This window comes from Pichia membranifaciens (assembly GCF_001661235.1).
Source record: "Pichia membranifaciens NRRL Y-2026 unplaced genomic scaffold PICMEscaffold_4, whole genome shotgun sequence".
NCBI classification, from domain to species: Eukaryota; Fungi; Ascomycota; class Pichiomycetes; order Pichiales; family Pichiaceae; genus Pichia; species Pichia membranifaciens.
In genome coordinates this window covers 371,585-392,156 of record NW_017566985.1, presented here as the reverse complement: position 1 = coordinate 392,156, position 20,572 = coordinate 371,585, and the positions used below count along the sequence as shown (strand labels likewise).

The following is a 20,572-nucleotide window of genomic DNA, read 5'->3' as shown; positions in this document are numbered from 1 at the left end:
GCCATTGTTTACCGCACGCACGTATCCACTCCGTCCCGTCTTGCTGTGAGACACCGGCCTTGCGGGACGGCCCAGCATGCCCAACACACGCCTGCAAAGGCCACTGCAAACACTGCGCAACCCGGGGCAGAGGTGTAAGTGAACGCAAACACCCGTGATGCGGGTGCGAGAAAACTGAGACGCAAACGCAAACGCAAACGCAAACGTGAGCATTGTCCTCCTGCTGCTACTATTGAGATATCCGCATTGGGCTATCTCCCACATCGTTCCTTTTTCCGGGAGGGTGTGCTACGCTACACCACGCTATTATTAACTGATCGGTCAATCAATGGAAATCGGTCGGTCAATCAATCCAGCGATTGATTACGAAGTCCCTCTGTGACTCTCTCTCTCGTTTTTTTTTCCCCATTTACCCCATCTTCCCCTGCCATTCTCCCGGGCACCTATCTCTCGTCATCCTTGTCTGGCCATTCCAGTTAATTGCTAGGCTTCTGCTTTCTTTTTCCCTGCGGTCTTTCTCTTGTGGTTTCCCTGGTTCGTTCCTTCCCTCCCCTCTTCCGCTCCTTCCTTCCTTCCTTCCGTCCTTCCTCCCCCCTCTCCCTGCTTCCGTCCCCCTTCTCCTTCACCCTCTCCTCTCACCCACGTAATTTCTTATCTCGGGCTGTTTTTCACACCACACTTTGCCAGGCTCCTTTGCTGAACACCAGCGCTTTTTTCCTTGCTTTTATTCCGTATACCACCTGCACGTTCTTGGTTGAAGCGGAACTCGTCGCTTTGAACACAATCGATCCCCTTCCTCAGATAGCTCCACCGAGTTATTTGGCCCTGCCCCTCGTCCCACCCCAACCATGCAGTGGAACAATTCCTATCTCCAGCAAGACCCGCTAGACCCCCTGTTTCTCAACGATGAAGAAAACCAAGGCCTCAGCCTGAACCTCAACTTCAACTTGAACGAGTACAACCTTGATGCTTCCTCCTCGTCCTTCAAGGCCATTGTCGACAACGACCTGAACTCTAACATCATCTCCACCTCCAACGACAACATCAGTAGCTTCATCTCGTCCGAAAACGATCTCGACAACACCTCCCCCTTGTCCTCCATCTCCTCCAATTCCGCCGCCACCACCGTCGACCCTCTTCAGGAAGAGTTCTTGCAGATTGACAGTCTTGCAAGCTACAACTACAACTACAACAGCAGCCTCAGCAATAGCAACAGTAACAGCCATACCTCGGTCAACTACCTCAATTTCGAACAGAATGACCTACCGGTCAGCAACAGCCTCACCATCAATACCACCGAATTGAGAAAATCCTTTGGTTCTACACAAAAGAACAACAGCCTTCTCTCCTCCGCCTCCACCGCCTATGGTTCCCTTCAGAATTCTCCTATCTTGAAGTCTCAAAACTTCAAGTTCATGAACTTGAACCCAACTCCAAGCTCGCTAGATAGTCTGGATGCTTTCAAACTTAATGATTTGGTACAGGTCGACCTTCAGAAAGTTTACAGCATAGAGGACACTACAGCTCCTTTACTAAGTCGAGAAAGTGAAGACATCATAGAGTCATCAAAGTACAGCCTCGCCACCTCGATTCCTTCCTCCGCTTCAACTACCGCAGACAATGAGGAAGATGACGACGATGACGACGATGAAGAAGATGAAGACGAAACTCGCTCGAAAGCGGCCCCAGGTTCCAAAGCTAAAAAGATCAGTGACTCTAGACTATCACTTGCTCAGCTCTCAATTGTCCTCAATTTGGAAGGAAACGACGACGAAACGGCCAAACGGGAGAAGAATATTCTGAAAATCTTGAGAGAAGACTTGGACTTCCCCATTGGCGAGAAAACCTGGATCAGAGATACTCCTGTCGATGAAAGAGAACGCTTGATGACCGAATTGACTGGCAAGGTCGAACAGGTCCATGGCTACGGCTACTCCAAGAAAACTCTGTCCATTATAGTCAGAAGAGCCAGTTACTACATGATGCAGGGCAGACTCAGAAGAGAGAGACGGTTACAGAGAAAGAAAAAGAGCATAGCCCACAAAAAAGCACTTCTCGAGTCCTCCATCGATGCCTCTGCAGACTGATGTATTCACCGACGCATTTTACTCACACATACACTACACTCAGTTTACTGGACAGAAAAAAATCCCACAAACACTTCTCATATACCAAAGTCCCTCTAAGTTATAGCTTTTCTCAATTAATATCCAAGGTTGTCTTTTCCCGCCGTCTTTTGTTCTTTTTTTTCCCTCTCCTTCTTTTTAGTTCTATCTAACATTTTACACTTATATCTACCTATCCACCAGCTATTTATTTTCCTCTTTCCCCTCCTCTTTCAGTTCTCCGCAACACTCTCTCCCTTTCCTGCTTTGTTTACTTCTCCCCCTGCTCCCCTATCTCCGCTATATACTGTCAACATCCCCACTCAAGTCTGACTCTGCCCGGCCAGCCTGTCTTTCTACCGGCCGACTGCCTTCTGCTTCTCCTATTGTCCTCTGAGCGCCGGCGCTAGGAAAATCTTTCCGCTTCGGGCGTATCGCACAGCACTAGTATACGGTCTTTCCGCTGTCGGTGGAGAACCCGGGCAAGCATCTCCGTCAGCACCTCCAAAGAAGTGACCACCTTCGTTCATGCATGGAAGGCCATCACCTAGTTGACAGCAATAATCGAAGGTGCATTAAACACAGCAACAATGACCCTTTCTACCAGCGAAGACGCTGTTGGCTCCGATCCGCTAGACGTGCAGACACTGGCCGCCAACTTCGACACGCTCATGGCAAACATCAACAAGAGAACCCAGCAGCTCGCAGAACAGGTGTACGAACACGTGCAGGAGAAGAAGCAGATTTCCGACGAAAACCTGACTGCGATCGAGGCAAAGTTGCAGCAGTTTGGAGGATTGCTTGATAAATGCAACGACCTAAACACAGAAATAGACAAACTCGAACAGCTACAACTGTTCACGCGTGACTTCAACCTCCGACTTCAATCCTTAAGCGATACACTCAGACGTGTTAAAACGTGAGAGAGAGCGCTGTGCGTAGTGCTATACATGTTTTTCTCTCGTAAAACTAATTATACAGATACGTAACTTGATTGTGTAAACTATTCTATCATCAATTTTTCCTTGCTTTGATCTCTTGCTTAAGCTCCCTCTCCAAAACCTTCCGGTTCTGTAGCTCCTTTAAACGGTTCTTGAACCTAACACCTGCAAGGATTGTGAGCGCAACGACCCGAAAGCTCAATGTTGCCTTTTTTTCACTTTTTGGCGTTGCTTGAATGCCAGCATTCAAAAATAGTATCTTGTTCTTTTTGAACATCTCGTTCTTGAGATCTAGCTCAAGTTGCACGTACTTCAGCATGTACCTCAAGTCAGAAATCTTTTCACTCTTCTCTTGAACTTTCAGCATCAAAAGATCTTTTTGTGCCTTCAAGGTATCGAGCTTGTTGGAACCCGTCATTCTGCTAGGTGACTCGGGCGTTGGTGGGAACCAATCCAGCCTGGTGTCTCTTTCAATGCTTGCTCTTTCTTTTTCACGTTCAAGCTCCTCATTCAAAGACTTTATATCATTCTTCAAGACTTGTAGATACCTTTCGGAAACCTTTAATTTGCTGTTACTCTGTTCATACTTCGTCTTCCATTTTGCAATCTCATCCTTGCTGTCTTTTCCTTGGTTTCTAATCTCGCTCTTCATTTCTTTCAACCTCTCAATCAGGTCATTCTTCATATAATTGTACTCTTTGACAACGTCATTATACTGGTTGTTTTTCTCCTCAAGCTTTTTCTCAAACTCTTGAACCTTAAAGTCATTGCTGAGGCCCTTGGTTCTGATTGTTTCGGAAATCTTGTCACTTCTGGCTAAAATTTTATCCTGCTCATCCGAAACAGAGTTGATAATGTTTTCCAGCCTTATCTTCTCATCGTCTAGTGACCTGATCCTTTTCTCTAATTGTACGATCTCAAGCTTTTTTTTCCTGAGCTGGAGTTTTAACGAAGAGTTCTCCTTTTCGGAACTTCTCAAGTGGGTTATGACCTCTTCGTTAGATTTGATTTTTCTATTCAACCTTTCCATTGAATTTTTCAACTGAAAGTTTTCATCCTCTGTTGACAATTTTTCGCTTTCGAGCTTCTCCCTTTGTGCTTTCAAAGTATTGATACTTTTCTCTAATTCACTCAGCTTTTCATCAAGCCCGTTTGTGTTTACTGACTGTAAAACTTGACTATCCAACTCTTGTCTCAGGCTGTATATCTCTGAGTCTTTCTTTCTGATAAGTTCCTCCAGCTGGTAATACTTATCAGATAGTAAACTATACTCAGCTTGTGAGTTTTTATACTCTAGGGTGACTTTAGCCAAATCATCGCTTAGATCATCAACCTCTTTTGAATTGATGATATTGTTGTATAACGTTTCAAGGTCCCTATACTGAAAATGTAAATTTTCGAAATCTTGGACCAATTTAGATTTTGAATCTTCCAATTCGTCAATTTTAGCCAGTAGCTTGTCATTAATGTTTTGGTGATCTGTGATTAGATTTTCAATTTCATGCTTATGATTCTCTCTTTCTCCTTCAAATTTTTCCTTGAGTTGGATAAGGTCATCAATACTGACTGTCTCCTCATCGTTTGAAGTAATATTTTTATTGCTTTCACCATTATAGCCTTCATTAGATGACTTCAATAATGTGGAGAAGTCAAGTTTCAGACTGGAGATTTCATCCTCTTTTCTCTGGATCAGCTTCTGGCTTTCCACTAAACTCTCATACAACTTTTCTTTATCATCTTCCAAATCACTAACATAGCTCTCTTTGATGTCTCCTTCTTTGTTCCTGTATCCTTCAAGAGTTTGCTGCAGTTGTTCCAACTGCTCTTCATAATCGTCGATTCTAGAGTATAAATCTGTAACTTCATCCGTGAGTAGTTTAGTGGCTTCACTTTGATTTCCCTTCAGTTTGCTCACTCTAGACTCCAAAGACTCATTCTTTCTCTGGTATGATTGAAGTTTCAAATTCAATTCTTTGATATTTCTAGTAAATAATAAGGCTTCAGACTCTTTATTGTCCAACTCTTTTTCAAGTGAGTCAATGGTTTTAGAAGCTTCTTCCAACCGCTTCGTCATCTCTTCCACTTTATCTCGTGACATTCGATAGTTCACACGTTTATCTTCATCATACTTTTTCTTCAACAGAGCATTTTCAGCTTCAAGCTCTTTCAATCTAACATTGGATTCTTCTTCATCTGAAAAGTTGTTTCCCGGGACTTTCTCATTACTCATATCGTGCTTGTCGAGATTGCGATTAGCTTCTTCTAGCTCGGATTCCAACCTGTAAATATCATTTGATAAATCTTTGTTTTCTTTTGTTAGATCATCTATGTGACGCTCGAGTTCAGCATTTTCCTCCTCTAGCTGACTGATTTTTCTTGCTGAATGGGCATCATCAACATGATTTTCCTTCACATGGTCCAATTCCAATCTCAATTCGCCCAACTCATCTTCATAGTTTGAGCATTTCGCTTCTAGCTTTTCAATTTCTCGATACAGCCCATCTCTTTCGTGCTTTACTTGTTCATTTTCTCCTACTAGATACTGGTTATCGGTTCGCAACCTGTCAAGGTCTTCCTCGTATCGTTCTTCCAAAGTTTCTATTTTCCCTTCTGTGTCTATACCTTTAGGGTTTGAATCAATAATTTCCTTTAGTTTTATTATTTGTTGGTTCAATGCAACGTTTTGTTCTATGAGTTCAATTGAATTTACAGGGAGTCCTGTAAGATTTTGCCTTAAAGTGAGCACTTCAACTTTAAGATTCGTATTTTGTGACTGAAGCTTTTTCACCAAATCAGATTGCGAACGCAGCATGTTTGAATCTATGTTTATATCCCTATTTTCGTCGTGGGAGTCAGAGACAAAATCGGGTATTATTTGAGTGCCCTTGGATATACCTTCACGCCCAAAAAGTTTTGAAATTCTGGAGTGGCGATTTGTTTCTGTGAAAGGTCTCTGTTGCTCAGCATTGTCATCTTCCCAGACGGAGGATGCCACAGATGAGGAATTTAGTACGCTGTCATCGGCTCTGTTATATTCTGCATTGTGATTCGCCGTGCCGTTGACCCTGTGTAATGTGTGAGTATTGGAGGTCGAGCGCCTAGGGGAACCATTGATACCGTTGGCAGTTTTCAAATTGTTGCCATTTCGTATCTTCTCTAACCTATCTGTGTATTTATCCGAGAAGTTGAGCACGGGACTCATGTTTGTAGAGGAATAGACTGACTCAACGAAGCCGTTGCCTGATTTCGAACCGATGGGGGTGAATTCCGGCGATGTGTTGGAGGGGATGTTTTGAGCTCGGGAATTCCCCGGTGAGCGGATTAGCTCGTTATTCAAAGGGCGCATAGTGGCTTATCCTATTCTGGAGCCAATGCTACTTTAGATGAAGCTTCCAAACAGAAGAACTTGCAAGCCTGTGAACGTGAATATGAACCTGGACATGAAAACAAATATCAACAAAAACAAAGTGAAATGGGGAACGCGACTTTATATTGTTTTATCTTCTTTTGTCGTTCTTTTCTTGTACATTTGTTTATTTATCTATCGAACTATCTACAACAGACTACGGAGTTAGTGCTTATTGACAGCGTCAATGAAGTCCTGTAGGGTCTTCTTGGCGGCTCCGGAGAAGATGCTCTTTCTGGCAATTTCAACCCCTTCCTTCCAGTCCTTGGTCAAACCGGCGACGACCGCGAGAGCGGCCGAGTTCATCAAAATGTAGTCAACCAGCGGGTCCACGCCCGGTCTGAGGGCGGCGGCGTCGGAGTCCAAGATCCGCTGTAAAACGATGGCGTTCTCTGCCGGCGTCTGGGACCGCACGAGGTCGAGAGAGTGTTCTGGGAGGCCGAAGTCTGCGGGCGTGAGCTCAAACTCGTGGATCGCGTCGGCGTCTTTGCTGTAAAACCACACCTTCGACTTCCCCACGGGAGAGATTTCGTCCAAACCGACCTCGCCCCAAACGACCATCGTGTTGGCCATTTTGCCCCGGGCTCGGTCGATGCGGACCGCCGCCTCGCAGTACGTCCGGCCCAACGTCTCCGTGTAGACGCCCAAGATCCGTGCCCGGATGTTGATTGGGTTCAACAAGGGTCCGAGGATGTTGAAAATCGTCGGGATGCCAAGCTGCTTCCGCACGCTGACAACCTTGGCCATCCCATGGTGAAAAGCAGGCGCAAAGAGGAAACACAGGTTCGAGTTCTTCACAATGAGCGGCGTCGACTCCGCGTTCACCTTCATCAACTGCACGCCAAGCTTGTTCATGAGGTCGCCTGAGCCAGATGCACTCGTCGACGCCTTCCCGCCGTGCTTGCACACCTTGAGCCCCATCCCAGCCCCGACGATCGCAGCGGACGTCGACACATTGAAGGTGTTCTGTGAGTCACCCCCCGTGCCCACAATGTCGAGGTAGCCCAGTGGGTCGACAAGCTCATCCGGAATCTTCTCTGAGTACTTCAGAATAGTCTCCACAGCCTGTGCAATGTATCTGGCGTCAAAGTCAAGCTTGTGGATGCGTAACCCGGTCAAGAATGACGCAATCTCTATGTCGTTAGCGTCTCCGGCAAAGATGAGGTCCAGAGCTGCGGCAAAGTCCGCCAGTGAGAGCTCTGGTGGCGTCGCCACAAGTTTCCGCAAATAAGGCGTCAGTGGCTTTGACATTCTGTGTGTTTCTAGTACCGTGTCCTTTACTTTCCGCCGTCCTGGCACTGTTTCTTCCTGCCTTCTATATGCTCCATGTCGTCCGTTGACTCAATCAAATCTCCAGCTTTCCCCGGAGAATTCCCGGGCCCAGGATCGACGCGTCGATTGGAAGCGGTGGGGGTGCCGCGGTGTTCTTTTCGCGTTTCCGTCCCTGACAGGATTCGCTGTTGTTGTTTTGCTGTGCTGGGCTGTTGCTGAAGACGGTGTTGTTGCTAGCGCTGAGCTTGAAACGTTGACGGGCACCAGAAGAAAGCCTGCAGTGAAGAGCACCGTGGAAGCAGACAGCAGACAACGATGGCCGACGCAATTGCACATGAGCCTATTGGGATTGCCAACCTCCCTAACCAAAGGTAAGTTAGAGAAAAAGAGTTTGTGTGGACAAGTCAGATCAGACGATGGAGAGAACAGGAACAGGATACTAACTGGAGCGGATTGCGTATCACAGATACAAGCTTGTTTCCAAGACCGGCGCCACGTTTACGATAATGTTGGCGGGGGAATCTGGGTTGGGGAAGACGACGTTCGTCAACACGCTTTTCCAGACGAGCTTAAAGAACCACCAGGAGCTGCGCAATAGATACAACAAGCCGATCAAGAAGACTGTGGAGATCGACATCATCCGTGCGGAGCTCGAGGAGAAGAACTTCAAGCTGAACCTGAACATCATCGACACGCCGGGCTTTGGCGATAACATAGACAACAAGAACTCGTGGGCGCCGATTGTCGACTTCATTGACGACCAGCACCATTCGTTCATGAAGCAGGAGACGCAGCCAAGCCGTGGCGGTGTCAAGGACTTGCGTGTGCATGCGTGCCTTTACTTCATAAGACCGACCGGGCACACCTTGAAGCCGTTGGACATCGAGATCATGAAGCAGTTGGGTATGAGGGTGAACCTGATCCCGGTTATCTCCAAGGCGGACACCTTGACGCCTAACGAGATGCTGGAGTTCAAGAAGAGAATCAGAGACATCATCGAAGTCCAGGACATCCGGATCTACTCGCCACCGATGGAGCTGGACGACCAGGCTGCCTCGGAACACGCCAAGCAGTTGATCGAGTCGATGCCTTTTTCGATCATCGGGTCTGAGGAGGAGTTCGAAGTCAACAACCAGCTGGTCATCGGTAGGAAATACCCATGGGGTTTTGTCGAGGTCGAGAATGACCAGCACTGTGACTTCAGAAAGCTGAGAAGTTTGCTTTTGAGGACGAACATGTTGGACTTGATTCTCTCGACCAACGAGATCCACTACGAAACATTCAGAGCGAAGATGATGAACAACGACAGCGATAACTACGAAAACAGGAAGGGCGCCGACAAGGTGTCCCACAAGGACACGAACAACCCGCAGTTCATCGAGGAGGAGAAGAAGCTGAAGAGATACTTTGCCGAGCAGTTGAGAAACGAAGACCAGCGCTTCAAGCAGTGGAAGCAAAACATTTACACCGAGAAGAACAGATTGAACCACGATTTGGCGCAGTTGCAAGCCCAGATGAAGAAGCTGGAGGAAGAGGTGAGAGTGTTGCAGGAGAAGAAGGTTAAATCTGCGCCTTAGATGGGACGATTAACCCCCGCCACTGTCAACTCTATATCCGACTCATTGTGCATTTTTTTTTAGCCGATGGATCGTTCTGGTTCATCGGATCCCCTACTTACATTTGTCTTGTGTACTCTCCTTTTATATTTACCTCAACATTTCCAAACATTCCACGTCCATGCGCTTTTTCCTGGTAAATGTTATTTGATTTTTATTTTATTAAAACAACAAAATTGTAGAAGGGAGAAAATGATAAAGTAAAGATTATATATAAAAGATATTTATTGAAACTATCATCAGGCTTAATCTTGAGCTCTCTTTGCGGCCTTCTTTGCAGCTTTTCTGTCAGTACCAAAGATCTTCTTTGATCTGTTCTTCTTTTGCTTTCTTTGTTGTCTAGCAGCCTTCTCGACCTTGGTGGCTAAGCCGTATCTGACTAATCTGTATGCTGGTTCGAACTTCTTGGCGTCAGCAACGGAGTTGTAGACCAAACCGAAACCGGTGGACTTACCACCACCGTATTGGGTTCTGAAACCGAAGACGGAGACTTGGTCCTTTTCAACCTTGTACAAGGCAGAGAGTTGTTCTCTCAATTCATCCTTAGAGACGTTAGCTCTGTTTGGGTGGATGACGTCAATGACAAACTGTCTTCTGCTCAACAAAGCGTTGGACAAAACCTTTCTAGTTCTAATAGTGATAGCGTCAGACTGTGGACAGATAAAATTTTCAGCGAGTTGCGGATTATGTTAGTATACGATTCGGCGATGTGTGGCGAGACGAAGGGGGGTGTGGAGAAGCTGCCGGTGCTGTAGTTTCAATGATCTCAAAGTCGACGGCGGCTCTGGTGCGGTGTGCTGGCTATCATTGTGTGACGACTCGTGTGTGTGGCTCCGTACTGTGCTGTGATTGTGCAAACACTCCTGGCACGCTATACGGGGCACTCTTTCTGCTGCTGCTGCCGATCCAATGTAGTGCTGTCTGTTTTCAGGGCGCATGTGTTCCCGCTGGACGCCCCACACTGGTCTCTCGACATTTTTCACTCTACTCTAGCACGTCCGGCAATCTCTCTCTGGCTTTCTTTCGTTCCTTCATCACGGCGTGCTGCACACGACATGGAGACAACATACCATCTTGTACTATTGCTGGTTTCTGTGATTGAAGATACGGGAAACAAATGCACTATCGATCCTCCGCAACGCCAAAGTCTTCACCAACTTCATCTTCAACTCAGCAAAACGCAGAAATCCCTGTGTATACCCTCTCACTGCTCCTGCTCCCTCGTCCCAGAGCCAGAGCCAGCACCATAGACAGGGCCGGCCACCACCCGCACGCTTCGGGGCGACTTTCCGCACTGAAAAAAAAAAAGTCCCGGTCTCTCCTGAGACCGCTTGTGTGAGGTGCGCGGGTGGGAAGCTGTGGCGGTGAGGCGGCGGAGCAAATTCGCAGTCACAATGGCAAAGGGCAAAAAAGCGGCAAGATAAAATGGGTTACGTAATTTGGCACGTGACCGGGCTACCAAGGGAATTTCTCACTTTCGGCCCGTTTTCTCCATCCTTTATCTGGTGTACTTCATTTTACTCTGTACTGTTTTTTTTTTTTTATTTTATTTTATCTTATTTTATCTTATTTTTATTTTATCTTATTTTACTTTAGACAGTATACAAAGGGCACGATACAGCGTGGCGAAGCGATAGAAAGGGTATATGGCTGGCTGCGACAATCACGCTCTGATCCTCAAGATGAAGTTGACGATGACGGCAATCAAGAGGAAGAAGCAGAGCATGGTTGGCCCAAAGCGGTCGTCGTAGGGACCCGAGCCCCTTCTTCTGATGGCGTTGGCTCTCCAGTGGTAGGTGATCAACGCGTAGACCATCGTGCCCATCGCAAGGAGCGTGAACAGCGACGCGGAGATCCGGCCAACCTTGTCGCCGAAGTTGAGCAACCCAATGGCAAGCGAGCCGAGAATGACGGTGAAGTTCAACCACGAGAGGAACGTTCTCTCGTTGGCAAAGAACACCTTCGGCTCGACACGGGTAGGCAGGGCAATTCTCTTACCGGGGGCTGTACAGCTGGTGTTAGTAGTCTGGGGCATGCGTCGGCCGCTTATCCGCGTGCCGGGGCGTTGCTGCGTACGTACTTGTCTGTAATAGTGGTGCTGATGACATGCTGTGTGTGCGTGCGTGTGTGTCTGTGTCTCTCGCTGGTCCAATCCGATGGCGCCTGCTCTTCTCTGGCTATAGTTCTCCGGCTGCTTCCTCCACCACAGAACCCCGTGCCACCTCCGCCTATATATACGGCCAGCTGCCTCTATCATGTCCACCAGACAGGAATATTGCGACCCCAATACGGTGCACGTGCGCCCCAAAGCGGCAAGCCCGCCGGGGGAGGCTGCACAGCCCGGATTCGTCGATCGGGGCGTCGGCGGTTTTTCCTGGCCTGTTCCAGGTCCTGTTCCGGTCCTGCTCCGTAAACGCAATCCAAACATGTTGAAGTTGGATTGGGACGGGGGTGTGGTTGGTCAGACCGGGGCGTGCAGGCGGACACTGGGTGTAGTGGGGTCAATTGCCAGATGACAGCCGAAACCGACACACCGCATGCCGTTTCGCCGGGGCCGGCGCCGGCAGTCGCCCTCGAGGAGGTGAACGCCTCCAGACTGGTACGTCCGTCAACAGAGAGAAAGTTCTGAGCACGCCTTGCAATACTAACATCCGTCTCCCTGCTACTGTTTCACGTGTGCCACAGCCAGTCTCGGTGTCGGAACTGGTGGAGTTTGTGGATGCCCGCTATGGTGCGTGCGAAAGCCTGAACGAGCTCGTGGGCGAGATCTTGGCGCTGTTGTCGGCCAAGTCGTCCAAGTTCAAGTACATCGTCAACACGACTGCGGTCGCGGTGCACGAGAGGGCGAACAACGAGATCAAGAGCACGTTTGGGTCGCTGTGGGACGAAAAAAACGACGGCCTGCTGAACTTCAGATACAGGGCCGGTGACGCGCAGTGGATCTTGTTCAACGTCATCTTCGTGTCGATTGCCTAGTCGATAGCGGTTGTCTACAGTCTAGATATATAACACATGCGTAAAGATTATGCACAGACACAGATGGTGTCTCCTTCATACCTCACTTCTTCAGGGGGGCGTAGTGGAACTTGCGGAAGATGGTTGGCGGCTCGTCGATGTGTTCGGTCATCGACTGCTTGCACAGCTCCGTGCACTCACCCAGAATGAAGGTGATTCTCGACTTGTCCTCCTTCTTGCACTCGAGTATCACTTTCAGCAGATCCACGGGGAGGTCGTAGATCTCGCCCAACGCAATCCCCCACTTCTCGACATACTCCGTCTCGTTTGCCGAGGAGATCAGCTCGATCAGGATATCGAGTATGATCATCTTGTTCTCCAAGATCCCGTCCTCGTCGTGCTTCTGTAGTACATCCATGATCTTGTGGCCATCTCTCTCCAAGGAGTCCACAATCTTCTTCTCAAAGCTTCTTCGGTAATTGAGCATGCTGAGATATCTCAGTAAGAAATCATCCGTGATGAAGTCGAACAAAGACACGAGTAGTTCTGGATATGAGAAATCGATAAATGGCATTAGATACTCCTCGTCGATCACATTCAGAACGCTGTCAATGATGGTGGACGATTTGTACCATGACTTGGTGAACAAGTCGTTCATCATCAACCCGTAATCCTCCAATGCTAGTGACGATAACTTCTGTAAGCAGTACGCACCAAGCTCAATCGAATGGTTGGTGGCAACCTGCTTCAGCTCAAGCAACTTATGAGTGTGCACCTCGTTCAATCCAGACGTGATCGAGTCAAAGTCCCTTTCCAATGCATCAGTCAAAATCAAGCAATCGTTCGACAAATTGGTGATATACCTTGGCAAATATCCAATGTTCTCATTGACTTGCTCATCTCCTTTTAGCATCTTCCCCTTAGCTTTTGCGTCCGTCATTCTAGATATCACCCATAGCTTGGTCATCTTGTCCAATGCGCTAACCCAAATATCTTGATATTTCCTCATGATGTCATTGGCAAAGAACCCGAAATATTGCACCAAAACAGAGGCATCCCCCAAAGTACGGATGTTTTTGGTATTGGAAGATAGTATGAGCATAACATCCTGCGAAACTTGAAAAGACAAGCGGTCTTCTCTGCGGTCACTTGGTTCTTCGCTCAATGACTCGAATCTTGCAACAGCTTTTTCAAGAGCTGTATCAATCCATTTGGTAGTGGAACTGATGTTTTCTTGCAGTGAGCTGTTGAGCAACTGTTTCTTTTTATCTTCGGACAAAAGTCTGATACTTTTGATTTCTTTGTTGGATATTTTGAACGTTTGCTTCAAAATTTGTTTGTTTTCGTAGTCCAAATCAATAATTTGAGCCAACTGCTGATTGCTGAATTCGCCAGAATCCAATATACTGTTCACAATATCCCGAACGGCCTCCTGATGCCATTCTAATATTTTAGGAAAAAAATTCCACTCTTCAGGGAAACATTTCGTAACGGCAGTTTTGTAATCCGATATAGTTTGATAATAGAAAGTACCTTGTTCTCCAAGGAAAATACTCAAGTCTTTGGAACTTAGTATGTCAATAAACCTGTCTTCAATGCTCTTCTTGAAAATTTGTTCAAACTTAGCCTTGTATCCTCTTTCAGAAGACCTTTTCACCTTAGTCATCCTACTGTCATTCAAGTTGGCGGTAGCAGAATGTTCCGTGTTGTTCTTCTTGTCAATCAAGTAGTTCCACAAACGCACTTTCAAGTCTTCTCTTTCTTCATATTGGATTATTTTTATCACCTTGATGAGAAATCCAAAATTACCGGTTTCAACAAAATCTAAGACGGAATCAACGATTATACTTAGCAAATGATCAAACTTCTTCACACACTCGCCTAGCTGCAGGGAGAGATCATAAACTATGCTTTTAGTGTTTGACAAAATTGAATTTCTGGACATTAGCTCCATCTGATCCTGCAAATCTCTCAACTTCGTTAAATGGTAGTGCGCAATCAATAGATTATCACCCGTAGAGTTCGGTAATTCTCCATTCTCATCCTTTGTGATCTCATCATTCAATAGCCTCATAATCGTCTTCTGATTCTGATGAAAAGTGGCAATGTTGTTATAAACCTCCTCCGTTGCATTAATGTTTTTCATGACCAAGGCGGCATGATCAAATACCACGAAGTCGTTGTTTTTGTTGACATTTGACAAGTTATCCCGCCGTAGTTCATCTAGTTTCCCGACACTGTATTTCAAATCTTGCAAGTTTTTATTGGCTGACTGCATACTGGAAATCATCATATGAATTTGTTGCAAATGTCGTTCTTGCTCGATCTTCAATTGGGAATCAATGGTCGATTGTTCCTTGGATATGTCGGATATCAAGGTGTCCAAATTCGAAAGATCGTCTTCATCTTGTATCAGCTTGTTCAGTTTCGCCAGTACCTGTGATGAAATCTGGGTCGACATTTTAGCTTGGCTTTTAATCCGAGATAATCTAGCCTTAACTTCTGTTTCAATTCTACTAACTCTACCCTCCCCACTTCTATACCAGAACTTGACAAGCACACAACAACTCCCAACGTCTTCTTTTCCGTGCCAAACCTCGGCGCGCATCGCCAAGATTTGATGGTCCTCTCATACATACACACCTGGTGCTCTTGTCCTGTATAGTTTACAAACATATAAAATGCATCGGTCTAACCGTTTATAAAAATTGACCTTTGTTGACAACAAATGCCTCGATAGTGGCAATAGCAGCATAGAGTCTGTTTTCTGCTTCAGGGAAAACTATAGAGTGGTCACTGTAAAAGACATCGTCTGAAACTTCTTCCTTATGTCTTGGCAAACAATGCATGAACTTGTAATCCTTGTCGGCCAAGGCAACCAGGTCAGAGTTTATTTGAAAGCCTTCAAACTGCTTCAGCTTTTTCTGTGTTTCTGCTTCTTGTCCCATCGACACGAATGTGTCTGTAACTAGAATATTGGCACCCTTTGCTGCTTCTTTCGGGTCGTGGGTCAGCTCTAAAGTTGCACCTGTTTCGGCCGTGGTTGCATTGGCAGCATCTATAACATGCTGTTCAATTTCAATTCCATTTGGAGTGGCAATCGAAACGTTGATACCGAACTTCATCGCTGCTATTGCTAAGTCATTGATGACGTTATTGGAATCGCCAATCCAGGCAAGTTTCAATCCCTTGAGTTCTTTAAAATTTTCTTTGATTGACAAGAGGTCACAAATTGCTTGAAGTGGGTGGTATTTGTCGCAAAGGGAATTAATAATAGGAACGGAAGAATGTTCACATAGTTGCTGGATCTCAGAGTGGGAATTCACTCTGGCAAAGATACAGGAGGTCATCGAAGAGATGACCTTCGTGGTGTCATAGAAGGATTCGTTGACGCCTAGTTGAATGTCATCTTTGCCAAGGAACATTGGTTGTCCGCCAAAGTACGCAGCTGCACCCTCTGAAGAGATTCTAGTTCTGGTGGATCTTTTACTGAAAAGTAGCGCCACCAACTCACCTTGCAATGGCCATGTTTCTGGCTTGACACCCGCTTTTATCAGTTTCTTGTGGTGCTGTGCTCTGTTGACGAGAGACACGAACTCTGGAGTTGTCAAGTCAGCAATGGAGATCAAATGGCGGATGGTATTAGAGGCCGTCATGGAGGTTGAGAATGTTCTTTGCGAGAGCTTAGAAAAAAACATGGTAAGAGACTAGCAAGTATAAAAGTCGAAGAGGATAGTTATCACAACCGAAGCGAAAAGAAGCAAGCGTGGAAGATGTTAAAACAGAAGAAAAAACCAGTACTTATATAAGTCACAAGCAAAAGTGCAGACGCCAGCAGTTAGTCACACCGACCAGTGGACGTTTTTTTCATCGAACTAAGACGTTGGCAATATTCCTCACATCAAGTGTGAGCAAGGCCGAGTAAATCTAAGCGCGCAAAGACAGAATTGCTCGTTTAGGCAATTTTCGGCGCGCTTAGCTGACGGCATTTGACTAGCAGATTGTTTTATTGGGAGAAAATATGTAAGAATTACAAAGTTCTTAAGGATAATGGATGCAGGTAAGCTAACTGCAATTACAAAGAGCTTGACTCATCCTTTGAGCATATTGAGCTGTTTTGTTTGTAATGCTTCCGAGCTCTGTCTTCAAATGATTCATCTGTAGTTCACGCTTGCTGACTATGTCGGATAGAGAGGTCAGCTTTTCCTGCGTTAGCTTTAGCTGCTCTTCGAGTGGAGCTACAGTATGGAAAATAAACTGTGCTTTCTTATGTCTCTTGGATAACAGTACAGGTTTGCTGTCACACAAATCATGTCTCTCTTGCAAATCCAGTCCAATAACCTCGACATTCCCTGTCGGAACAAAACCCCTCGCGTGACGCCCATCAGTTTCACCGCCATCGCCAAAGCTTTCAAAATTATCCAAATCATCAAGGTTAGTTTCTGAAAGTGCCTGTTCAATTTGTTTTCGGCGCATGGCACTTTTTTTCTTATCATGAGGTAAAATTTCAGGTTCAGAACATTTGGGTGTTATCCTGGTTTTAGTTGTTTCTGTTGGCCCATGCACATTGAGATCATTCTGTAAAGGCATTTCAGTGTTACCATCACTATCCAAATCTGAGCCACTAATGATGTGGCCCTCTACGTTCTCACCTAACAGTATTCCTTCGGCCGTATCCTGTTCTCTCTCTTCGCTATTCTGGTTATCTCCGTGCGTAAGTTCTAGAATGGCACTTTCAGTCGTACTTTCGTAAGATTTAAGATAGTCTTTGACATTTACTTTTTTGTTGCCTTGGTCTTCATTCTGCAACGAAGAAATGCCTTTCACAGCAGCTTCAGCGATAGGTGCTTTGGCCACAAAAGTTTTCTTCTTTGAATTGCTGGACAGTTTTCCTTGAAAAACACTCAAATATTCTTCCTCGTCAGACTCATCACCTGTAAACAAAGAAGAATTATGAAGGGGTCGTCCTTGTTTGGAAAGAGTGGAGCTGTTTGCCTTGGCGGTGCTGCCGAAATTGCTCTTCAGTTTTCTTGGTTTAAACTGCTTGAGCTTCGGAGCTTGCAATTGAATGTCTTCCTCTGGATCATCATCTTCTTCAAGGAAGTGAAGCTTTACCATGCCTAGTTGACAATCTCCTCATAGTCAAGTGTTTAGTTCAAAAAAACCTCTTATCATGTCCACTCTAGCCTTTTGATGTGAGAACGATTGTGGACAGGAAAAAATTTTATACCCTCACACGAATTTTTGGATCATCATTGCTCACTGTAAGATCAACAGCCTTGGGCCACTGTCTTGAATGGTGGAGCGGTTATCCTAACTAGTATAAACTTGGGGAGGAGAGAGTAACATTAGAGGTGAGAAGTGAAATGAGTGACAGCAGCATAACGAATGATATCCCTGCACCTGCACAGAAGCTTCACCATGCTATGGTGTCAAGCGGTAGAGCTACATACACGCAAAATGAATTATTGGAGCTGCTGAAGTACGATGATGCTAATGAGTTGATGCAAAATGCACAAATTTTGCTTAATAAAGGGCTATTAAAGATTTTGGAGTCTGATGGAGAAGGTGACACAAAAGAAAAGCAGATCTTGTTTGCAGCTATCACAGAACAAGAAGCCAAAAAGGTAAGTAATATGACCGGTGATGAGGCAATCGTGTATTCCCACGTTGAAGCAGCAGGCAGAGAGGGTATATGGACAAAAACCATCAAGTCTAAAACAAACTTACATCAGCATATTGTCTTGAGATGCCTTAAGTCACTTGAATCCCAGTCGTACATCAAATCAGTCAAATCGGTCAAACATCCAACGAGGAAGATATATATGTTGTACCACTTGACTCCATCCATTGATGTGACTGGTGGTCCGTGGTTTACCGACTCAGAGCTTGACACAGATTTCATTGATTCCTTGCTAATAGTCATTTGGAAATTCATCGCTCAGAGAACTTTCCCGAAATGTTTCAAAAAGAAGGGATTAATTCCAAACGGTCTGAAACAGTACAGTTATCCTGCACAACTTGTAAGCGGTATGGGATCTCTTTTACCAACTCTCAAGGAAATCAATGAATTCATTGTTAGCTCAGGAATCACTACGGTGGAGTTGACCCTATCTGATGTGAAGTCATTGTGCGATGTTTTAGAGTTTGACGAGAAAATCGAAAATAATGGAGGCTCTTACAGAGCCACATGGCAAAGTGTCCTCGAGGCTGGTGGTGGTAAAGTAGAAGGAGAAGATATATATGCACCACTTGATGGCGAGATTTTCAGCGTAAATGACAACTATAGGGTTCTTGACACAATGCTGAACGACGAGAATGGAGACAATAATAATTCTAGTTCCCATGTATACTTGGATTCATGGATAACTTTATAAACTGAGATTTCTTGCGAAACTCTAACGATTGAAATTTTGTACATTAATGATAAACATTTTTTAGTAAAGGTGCTATACGGGATGATACTGGTTACATATTACTGATGTATGGTGGGGGTTCTGACTCTTCTTCGATTTCTTCATAGGCAGGAGGAACAATGAAATTGAGTTGAGGTCTTTGTCTCAGTTTCTTAGCATCCAGAAGAGAGAAAACTTTGGAGGGGACTACTGCAAAATCGCTTGCCTTCTGTTTTTGTTGTTGCGCATCCCAATAAGTCGGAGGAGGCATCTTACCATCAACACTCTCACCTTTCAAAATGGCAACTTCAGCTTCAAGAATAAGCTCAACCTTGGATTTTTTAGTTTCTGGCTCCAGCAGTAGTTTTGCCAGTTGTTTAATCATTACGTTGTCGGCCTTCTCTGCTCTAGTGTTGGATAAAGTTTTATCTATGCTTTGAGATCGAGTTCTCATGCTAAATGAACTTACCAAATCGGATATATCAATACTAGAGTTATCATCCAGCTCAGAAATCTCCTCAACTGAGATGGAAACCTTGATTTTGTGAGTAACACTAAAATGGCATACCCGATTCTCCACTTGATTGGTAGTTGGCACAAGAACCACTTCTCTTTTTGAATTTTTATCCTTGACGTTGTGTTTCTTGTGTACCTTTCTCAAAGGAGTATCGAATTCCCAGCATTGAATGCCATTTTCCAAGAAGTCAATATTGATTTCTTCCAATAGTATTCGCTCAGTGTTTGCCAAATTTGAATGGTACATTGATTTTTCCTCCTCCGTAAGCCGGTCAGCAATATGATATTCTGTAACTTGATCCAGGTATACCTTGATGGAGTTGAGCTTATAGCCGGTGGGGTCTATAGGTAAAACTTTGATGTAAAATTTGAGAGAACCTCCTATGGCAACTTGTCTATTAGAAACCGCTATTTTATAGTACAACAAATTCCTCCATCTGCCTAGGGATAGTGCGTCAGAAGAGGTCGTAGAGACTGCGCATGAATCACTATCACATTGGACCAACTGGATCGGTAGAGGTTGTGTGACCTTGGTCTGCGGAATGAGAGATTTTGTGAAAGAGTTCGGAATATAATTTACAGTAACTGTAATCGAGTAAGCGGTTGATCCGAACACGTTTGACATCGTTTCGGGAACGTTGTTAGGGATGAGAAACTGGAAAGGGTAAGCAAAAGAACCTTTTGGAAAGTAGTCTGTGTCTAGCACCTTGTCATTCTGTTTGTATTGCCAAGACCTGGACTGGCTGAAAACAGGAACTGGCTTGTTCGCAACAAAGAGTGAATTTGGGTCCGGTGCCATGTACTGCGGGAAATACTTCACATTTAATAATCCTTCAAATTGCAATCGGATGTGAGATATCCTTGCCGGCTTTTTGACGTAGATGCATAGGTACCCACGGAGCGGGGTCACCGTGGAGCCGGAATCATCTGATCTCAGATAAAGAATTTTATCTAGGAGTTTCAATGAAAGAGTAAACTTGCTGGTCGTTAAAATGGGGAACTCGCTGCCGCCCGGGATCTGATCAATCTCCGACCCTGTGGAAGACACCGGAGAAAGATTTGAGTTGATTGCAGATAAGGATGGGTTGAGGAGCGGAGAGACATTGGCAGAGGAGCTGTTTGACTGCTTGCCCAAAAACTGATTTAGCATCTCGTCTTTATTCCAGTGCTGCTCGCGATTTGCTGGTTTGGTGGATAAGTCGTTCACCTAAAGCAGGGGAAAGCACAGGAAAACAGAGATTAGCTTCCAAGCTCAGATACCCCTTAAAGATTTCTGGTTCCAAGAAGCGTTGCTTGCATCCAACGGGTGATAGAGATCTACGCAGCCTTGCAATTTTTCCACACTTTTTTTTTGCTATCCTACTGT

The 20,572-nt window shown here is 45.4% G+C and overlaps 11 protein-coding genes across 11 annotated transcripts; 4 read left to right on the top strand and 7 right to left on the bottom strand.

Moving 5' to 3' along the window:
- Window positions 1–848: 848 nt before the first annotated feature.
- Window positions 849–2,087, top strand: PICMEDRAFT_59329 (hypothetical protein; the record flags this gene model as incomplete). The annotated part of the gene is made up of 1 exon (XM_019163356.1): window positions 849–2,087. The coding sequence occupies one exon, from the start codon at window positions 849–851 to the stop codon at window positions 2,085–2,087; it is 1,239 nt and encodes a 412-aa protein (XP_019016794.1).
- Window positions 2,088–2,695: 608 nt separating this feature from the next.
- On the top strand, window positions 2,696–3,028 carry PICMEDRAFT_73194 (hypothetical protein; the record flags this gene model as incomplete). The annotated part of the gene is made up of 1 exon (XM_019164410.1): window positions 2,696–3,028. The coding sequence occupies one exon, from the start codon at window positions 2,696–2,698 to the stop codon at window positions 3,026–3,028; it is 333 nt and encodes a 110-aa protein (XP_019016793.1).
- Window positions 3,029–6,617: 3,589 nt separating this feature from the next.
- PICMEDRAFT_73192 (hypothetical protein) lies at window positions 6,618–7,703 on the bottom strand (the record flags this gene model as incomplete). The annotated part of the gene is made up of 1 exon (XM_019164409.1): window positions 6,618–7,703. The coding sequence occupies one exon, from the start codon at window positions 7,701–7,703 to the stop codon at window positions 6,618–6,620; it is 1,086 nt and encodes a 361-aa protein (XP_019016792.1).
- Window positions 7,704–8,230: 527 nt separating this feature from the next.
- On the top strand, window positions 8,231–9,301 carry PICMEDRAFT_73191 (hypothetical protein; the record flags this gene model as incomplete). The annotated part of the gene is made up of 1 exon (XM_019164408.1): window positions 8,231–9,301. The coding sequence occupies one exon, from the start codon at window positions 8,231–8,233 to the stop codon at window positions 9,299–9,301; it is 1,071 nt and encodes a 356-aa protein (XP_019016791.1).
- Window positions 9,121–10,492, bottom strand: PICMEDRAFT_43992 (hypothetical protein). Its single transcript, XM_019163119.1, has 2 exons — window positions 10,411–10,492; window positions 9,121–9,990 (listed from the first exon to the last, which is right to left on the bottom strand). Exons 1-2 carry the CDS (start codon window positions 10,411–10,413, stop codon window positions 9,586–9,588), a joined length of 408 nt encoding a protein of 135 aa, XP_019016790.1. The 5' UTR covers window positions 10,414–10,492; the 3' UTR covers window positions 9,121–9,585.
- A 511-nt stretch (window positions 10,493–11,003) lies between these two features.
- PICMEDRAFT_12135 (hypothetical protein) lies at window positions 11,004–11,448 on the bottom strand (the record flags this gene model as incomplete). The annotated part of the gene is made up of 2 exons (XM_019159887.1): window positions 11,004–11,344; window positions 11,421–11,448. The coding sequence occupies 2 exons, from the start codon at window positions 11,446–11,448 to the stop codon at window positions 11,004–11,006; spliced, it is 369 nt and encodes a 122-aa protein (XP_019016789.1).
- A 950-nt stretch (window positions 11,449–12,398) lies between these two features.
- PICMEDRAFT_59337 (hypothetical protein) lies at window positions 12,399–14,756 on the bottom strand (the record flags this gene model as incomplete). Its single annotated transcript, XM_019163359.1, has 1 exon — window positions 12,399–14,756. One exon carries the CDS (start codon window positions 14,754–14,756, stop codon window positions 12,399–12,401), a length of 2,358 nt encoding a protein of 785 aa, XP_019016788.1.
- A 238-nt stretch (window positions 14,757–14,994) lies between these two features.
- On the bottom strand, window positions 14,995–15,951 carry PICMEDRAFT_34534 (hypothetical protein; the record flags this gene model as incomplete). Its single annotated transcript, XM_019162892.1, has 1 exon — window positions 14,995–15,951. One exon carries the CDS (start codon window positions 15,949–15,951, stop codon window positions 14,995–14,997), a length of 957 nt encoding a protein of 318 aa, XP_019016787.1.
- Window positions 15,952–16,183: 232 nt separating this feature from the next.
- PICMEDRAFT_143199 (hypothetical protein) lies at window positions 16,184–17,550 on the bottom strand. Its single transcript, XM_019160322.1, has one exon. The coding sequence runs from the start codon at window positions 17,411–17,413 to the stop codon at window positions 16,361–16,363; it is 1,053 nt and encodes a 350-aa protein (XP_019016786.1). The 5' UTR covers window positions 17,414–17,550; the 3' UTR covers window positions 16,184–16,360.
- An 81-nt stretch (window positions 17,551–17,631) lies between these two features.
- PICMEDRAFT_16965 (hypothetical protein) lies at window positions 17,632–18,682 on the top strand. The gene has a single exon (XM_019161413.1). The coding sequence runs from the start codon at window positions 17,662–17,664 to the stop codon at window positions 18,670–18,672; it is 1,011 nt and encodes a 336-aa protein (XP_019016785.1). The 5' UTR covers window positions 17,632–17,661; the 3' UTR covers window positions 18,673–18,682.
- Window positions 18,339–20,538, bottom strand: PICMEDRAFT_16963 (hypothetical protein). The gene has a single exon (XM_019161412.1). It carries the CDS (start codon window positions 20,354–20,356, stop codon window positions 18,764–18,766), a length of 1,593 nt encoding a protein of 530 aa, XP_019016784.1. The 5' UTR covers window positions 20,357–20,538; the 3' UTR covers window positions 18,339–18,763.
- Between the last annotated feature and the right edge of the window lie 34 nt (window positions 20,539–20,572).

Excerpts from the sequence above, each read along its gene's own strand:
- PICMEDRAFT_16963 (XM_019161412.1), bottom strand. The coding sequence starts at position 20,356 with ATGCTAAATCAGTTTTTGGGCAAGCAGTCAAACAGCTCCTCTGCCAAT.
- PICMEDRAFT_143199 (XM_019160322.1), bottom strand. The coding sequence starts at position 17,413 with ATGGTAAAGCTTCACTTCCTTGAAGAAGATGATGATCCAGAGGAAGAC.
- PICMEDRAFT_16965 (XM_019161413.1), top strand. The coding sequence starts at position 17,662 with ATGAGTGACAGCAGCATAACGAATGATATCCCTGCACCTGCACAGAAG.